At 36.6% G+C, this 6000-nt stretch overlaps 1 protein-coding gene across 1 annotated transcript; it reads left to right on the forward strand.

Annotated features, from left to right (window-relative positions):
• The first annotated feature begins 4616 nt into the window (after positions 1 to 4616).
• Positions 4617 to 5264, forward strand: LOC127103415 (uncharacterized). Its single transcript, XM_051040677.1, has one exon. It carries the CDS (start codon positions 4617 to 4619, stop codon positions 5262 to 5264), a length of 648 nt encoding a protein of 215 aa, XP_050896634.1.
• The last annotated feature ends 736 nt before the right edge of the window (positions 5265 to 6000 follow it).

Consider the following 6000-nt stretch of genomic DNA (forward strand, 5'->3'; position numbering starts at 1 on the left):
TATCCGAATGAGCACTACATTTTTAGGTTGTCAGCTTCGTACCGGAAGAGGAGCGAGTCTTGGGAGATTTGATCAATGGGTCCAGATCACACATGCATGCTGACAAACCCAATGCAGGATTATCGTAAATTAAGCTCTAAGCTAATATACGATGAGAAATTTTCTGTCATTGGCGACAATTCATCGTTAAAGGTGAGTACAATAATCTCGCATATTAGGGAAGAGTACGAGTACACTCCATCATATAGGAAGACATGGATAGCTAGGACAAAGGATGTTGAAAAAGTGTTTGGAAATTGGGAGGAGTCATACAAACAACTTCCAAAATACATGTTGGCTCTAAAACAATATGCTCCCGGAACAATTGTCAAGTTGGAAACATTGCCCGCGTATACACCAGATGGTACATGTGCTGTTGGAAATAGAATATTTCACCGTCTCTTCTGGGCGTATCTGTCATACCCCAATTTTGTTTGGGCATCTTAAATTTCCATAAATTCGATTTTAATTTTTGTTTGCATCATTCATATGCATTTCTTCATAAATAATATCTGAAATATCAGTCGGAATAAATTCTTGAAAATACATACCAATTGGTTAAATCATTTCTCAAGTACGTGCAAATTCAGCGGGTAAAAAGCTTCAAAATTAACCTTACAGACATCAGTTTTATTATCCTATAGTCCGCGTAACTTAATCTGGTATGCTTGTTATATTTTTTGACGACTTCTTCAGCCGCATTTTAATCTGTCTGAGCCTTTTAACCGGTGACGATTTATTTCAAAATTAAAAGAAACGCTGCATTTTTTCAATAAGTATATTTCGTGCTGATCATTTTAGTGGATCCGATTTAATTTTTCGAGCAAATTTTTGCCCGACTTTTATTCATTTTTAGTCGTTTTAATTTTATACTTTCGTCAAAATATTCAGATTAAATAAATAGAATTTTCCATGTTCTTATTTTAATTTTATCATGTTTATTTAAAAAGTTGTGAAATTTATTTAAATTAATCGATTTAATCCCATTTAAATCAATTAAATCATCTAGAAGGGGTGACTTTGCCATTTTAAATTGTTTGTGCTTCTTTGAGTCAATCAAGATCGTCGGTTCAAATTTATCAATGGTCCTCATTAGCAATCCTTGACAATTCTATTTCATCCAATCAAAATTAGGAAAAAATTCAAATAAGAAGCAATCAAGAAAATAAGAAAAATAAAAGAATATCTTCTCATTTCCAATGAGAAGGTGCCACATGCCCATATGAGGACCACTCCCAACGGATCTTTTTCTCCAATAAAAAGACAAAACGTCTCTTTCAAAAGAGTGGGTGGTGACAGCTAGCGGTACAAACAAAAAGAATAGAGTAAAAAAATATAAAACAATAAAATAAAAAATAAAATAAAAATTCTTTTAAAGAAGGAACGACAATATTGAGACACACCTTCTTTACTCTTTATGTGCTTTGGTTCTATCTTTCTGTTTGGTTTTACAACGGCAAATGTGAGAATGTTGTTAATGTTGAAGCGATGTACTGGACTTAATTCAACATTACGGTAACGACGTAACTCGACTTCTTGCTAAGTTCTGTGTGCCGATGTTGCGTGTTATTTGTTTGTTTTTTTTAAATTAAATGTTGATACAGTTTTGGAGACATCGTAATCCATCTGATACTATTCTTCTTTTTTTTTCTTCGATTTGTTGGATTATTTTTGTCAAATCAAGAGAAGAGATATTTGGAGTTGTGTATTTCATTTGATTGAGTAAGATAAGTGTTCAAAATGGCAAAATTTTCCCCCTTTGTTTTCATTGCTGCGTTTTCAAGATTTCATTGGCCATGCAAATATGTTCCTTTATTAAATTTTAGAGCAAAAATTATTATCACTTAGAGTTATTATTATTATTCTTTTGATAACATGGAGGTGTTAAAAAATTTGGATTTGGGTCATTTTGGAATGTTGAGAACATAGGCCCATTTTGTCTGTACATATTTGGTGCACTTTTGTTAACTAATGGTACCCGTATAATTGATAATAAATCTATATTATTGATGTTTGATCTTCATTATGTATAAATTAAGCTATTTAAAAACTGATAGACTCGTGTCAATATCATTTCAATAATCTTTTGTTGCAACCATCAATTTCAACTTCTAAACAACTTCAAACCAAATCAAATAATTTTTCATTAATGTGACCAAACCTTGGCCCAACGCCAAGTAACTCTCTTTTTTTAAAAAAATTCGATTAATTTCGTAAATGCAAATTCAAACCATTTCTTCTAAGTCAATATAATTTCTAAAAAAAACTTTCTTTTATAATTTAAAATAGGAGTGAAAAGAATATAGGAATCGTTCGCTTCACTATTTCTCAAGTATTCGAATAATTGGCGTTCGCCATATCGTTCGAATTCTTGTCACCCGATTAAAGCTTTAATCATACGAATTCAAATTACTTTTTCAAATCAAATATAATTTTTAAAGACTTTATTTTATAATTTGAACTTCGGATGAAGAAGAATGGGAGACGTTCGCCTCACCATCTCTCGAATAATTGAACGATTGGCGTTCACCATATTGCTTAAATTACCGCCTGATTAAAACTTCAAATCACACAAATTCAAATTACTTTTCCAAATCAACTATAATTTCTAAAAAGTTTATTTTTGTAATCTAAATTTTGGATGAAAAAGAATGGGAGGCGTTCGCCTCACCATCTCTTGGATAACTGAACGATTGGCGTTCGCCATATTGCTCAACTTATCGACTTCCAATTAAAACACTCTAAATAAATTTGGATAAGGGAGTAGGTGGCGCCCGCCTCATTATTCCTTGAATAAGAAAGTGGGAGGCGCACGACTCACTACAACGCATATTCGATTTTTGCAAACAAATTTTCAATAATAATTTGAACGAAAAAGGAAATAGGAGGCGCTCGCCTTGTTATTCCTCGAATGAGTTGAACGATTGGTATGCACTACATTGCTCAATATTTCTCCGCTCTTCTAAAAATATCCAACATATTAAACTTAATTCCTCGCCCCATGCGATTGACAACTCAATTCTTTTCGGAAAGAACATTGCTTAATCCTTTCTAGTGCTTACATAAACTAGTGCTTAAGCCTCCGCCGAGAGTAGACAAGCCAACGTTTAACCACTAGGACGCGATCTAAGAACTTGTTCATTAAAACACATCCAAATTATCAAACTTCTTTCATCGCCCCCGTGCGATCGAAACTCTTTTAAAAGAAGAACATTCTTTAATCCTTTCTAACGCACACAACAAACTAGTGCTTAAGCCTCCGCCGAGAGTAGACAAGCCAACGTTTAGCCTTTAGAACGCAATCTAAACAGTCTTCATTAAAATACGCCAACCAACCGTAGTTCCCGAACTACGAATGCTCTGATTTCCTTATTGCACCATAAGGATATGTAGGCACGAGATTGCGAGATCTTGGCGAGCACACTAATAAAAAACCTCCCTTTTCCCCCTTTTGAGGTTTCCGTCCATCTCTTTTCAATATTTTTATCACTCGAAGAAAACAAATAACATTAACTAACATTCAAATTTCAAATTAGACTAAAAGGTTCTCGTTGAGTACAACGGACGTGAGGGGTGCTAATACCTTCCCCTTGCGTAATCGACTCTCGAACCCGAATATGGTTGCAATGACCATCATTCTATTTTTTAAAGGTTTTATCGATATTTTCCTATTCCTTCATTGGAATAAATAAAGTTCGGTGGTGACTCTATTCGAATAAATTTTTTCCACGACAGATGGCGACAGATGACGGCTCTGCTGGGGAAATAGCTCAAAGCTAGAGAGAGTCAAGCCTAATTTAGTTCAAACTGCTATGAATGTTAAGATATTGTCTTCTTCCTTATTGCTTATTTATATCTTGCTGTATGATTTATTCTGCTATTATATTGGGTGGTCTATGGTGCTCGATACATGTTGTGAGATAAGCTCTGTACCCGAGCTTCGAGAAAAACTTAGAACCTGAAGTTGTGTAGTATTAAACCGAGGGGTATACACCTCGTTTGGACAATACGAAGACTCCACCTAGAGTAGATCTGTTCGGAATTTTCGTCACAATATGGCTAGCCCATTATTGCGAGGAAACTTTGAACATGGTTCGTGACTCTAGGAACCTCGCCTTAAACCGAAGTCCATCTTCATGATTGGAAATTGTGTAGTATTGAACCGAGGGGTCTACACCCTGTTCGAACGATACGAAGATCCCACTTAGAGTAGATTGATTCAGAACTTTCATCCCGATGTGGCTAGCCCATTATTGCGATTGGATACTGAATACAATCTGTGACTCTAAGTTCTGTCTTGAAAAGTAACAACCTTAGGATCCACCCTTTGTGTGTGGGGTAGAGAACATAAAACCTCCGTATAGGGCGTACCATATGACACTCATGATATCCTAGATCCTAACTATACCTGAATTACATTTTCTTTGCGTACCTAAGTACAAAATTTCATGCATTCACATTTCATCAGCATGAATTGCATATCATTTTCATAAAAAAAACTCATCCCATCCTTTGTCCATAACCTGAATTTGAATTCCCGACACTCGTATCAGACTTGAAGTAGCTCTGGAAAGATTATGGACCCATTGGAGCAAAGCCACATTACTTTGAGAGGAGATGTTGACTCGATGAAAAACCAAATAGACCAACTTGTGGAGGCTATGATAGCTTTGGAAAAGAGGGAGGACAACATTCAGCGGACTGCAGTTATTGAGAATGTCATTCCACCTATAGTAAATGATCTTACACAACCTCAGCTTGTGCAAACCCCAGTTGATAGCTCTGTTGTACAAGAACGTCATATTGTTCGAGATGGGGGTTCCTCATATCATGATGCTGTGGAGTATCACAGTTTTGCATTCTTTGCGCAAGATTCCCATGGGACATTCCTGATGGTTAATACTGAACGACCACAAGATGATGAGATTGTTGAAAGATGTTTCGTGCTAGATAAAAGACTCAAGGCCATAAAAGGACAAGATACTCTTGAACTGAATGCCTTAAACATGTGTTTGGTACCTGGCCTGGTTATACCCGCAAAATTCAAAGTACCATCATTTGAGAAGTATAAAGGGGATAATTGTCCAAAGAACCATTTGGTTATGTTTTGTCGAAAAATGACCTCTTATGCTCACAATGACAAGCTGATGATTCACTGTTTTCAGGACAGTTTGATTGGGGCATCGTTGAGCTGGTACATGAAGTTAGAAAGGAATCATATTTAGTCATGGATGGACCTAGCTAATGCCTTTTTGAAGCAGTACAAGTACAATTTAGATATGGCTCCCGATCGCATGCAGCTAAAAGCCTTATCTCAGGAGAACAACGAATCCTTCAGAGGGTATGCTCAAAGATGGAGAGAGTTAGCAGCCCGCGTTGAATCACCACTCTTAGACAAAGAGGTGACAAAATTATTCAGGGATACCTTGCAAAGTCCTTACTTCGAAAGGATGATTAGCAGTGCATCATCAAACTTCGCTCACTTGGTGTCAATTGGAGAACGCATCGAGTATGGCCTCAAAAGTGGAAAAATCCAATGCGCCTCAAATAGCCAGAGCATTGAGACTGAATCTATTCCAAGTTCCCAAAAGGAAGAAGAGGCTGAAATAAATGCAGTCTAGGAAGCTTCACAAGCTTCACATCAGACACCATTCTCTCCACATGGTCAGTATCCTACAAATCAAGGATCTCTTCAGTATCAATGACAGAGTCCACCTCAGCAGCCATACAAACAGCAGGATTTTCCACATCAGCAGCGTCATCACGTCCGACAAAGGCCAAGAAATCCAGAGAGGCATATCGATCAACTTCCAATGCCATACAGTCAAGTACTTCCATATTTGATTGAAAAAGGACTGATAGTGCCAAAGGAGCTAAAACCAGTAAGTCCTCCATATCCATAAGGCTTTGCGACAATGCTTAATGTGACTTCCATGCTAGGGCATATGGGCATTCAACTGA

Source organism: Lathyrus oleraceus, chromosome 7 (assembly GCF_024323335.1).
Source record: "Lathyrus oleraceus cultivar Zhongwan6 chromosome 7, CAAS_Psat_ZW6_1.0, whole genome shotgun sequence".
NCBI classification, from domain to species: Eukaryota; Viridiplantae; Streptophyta; class Magnoliopsida; order Fabales; family Fabaceae; genus Lathyrus; species Lathyrus oleraceus.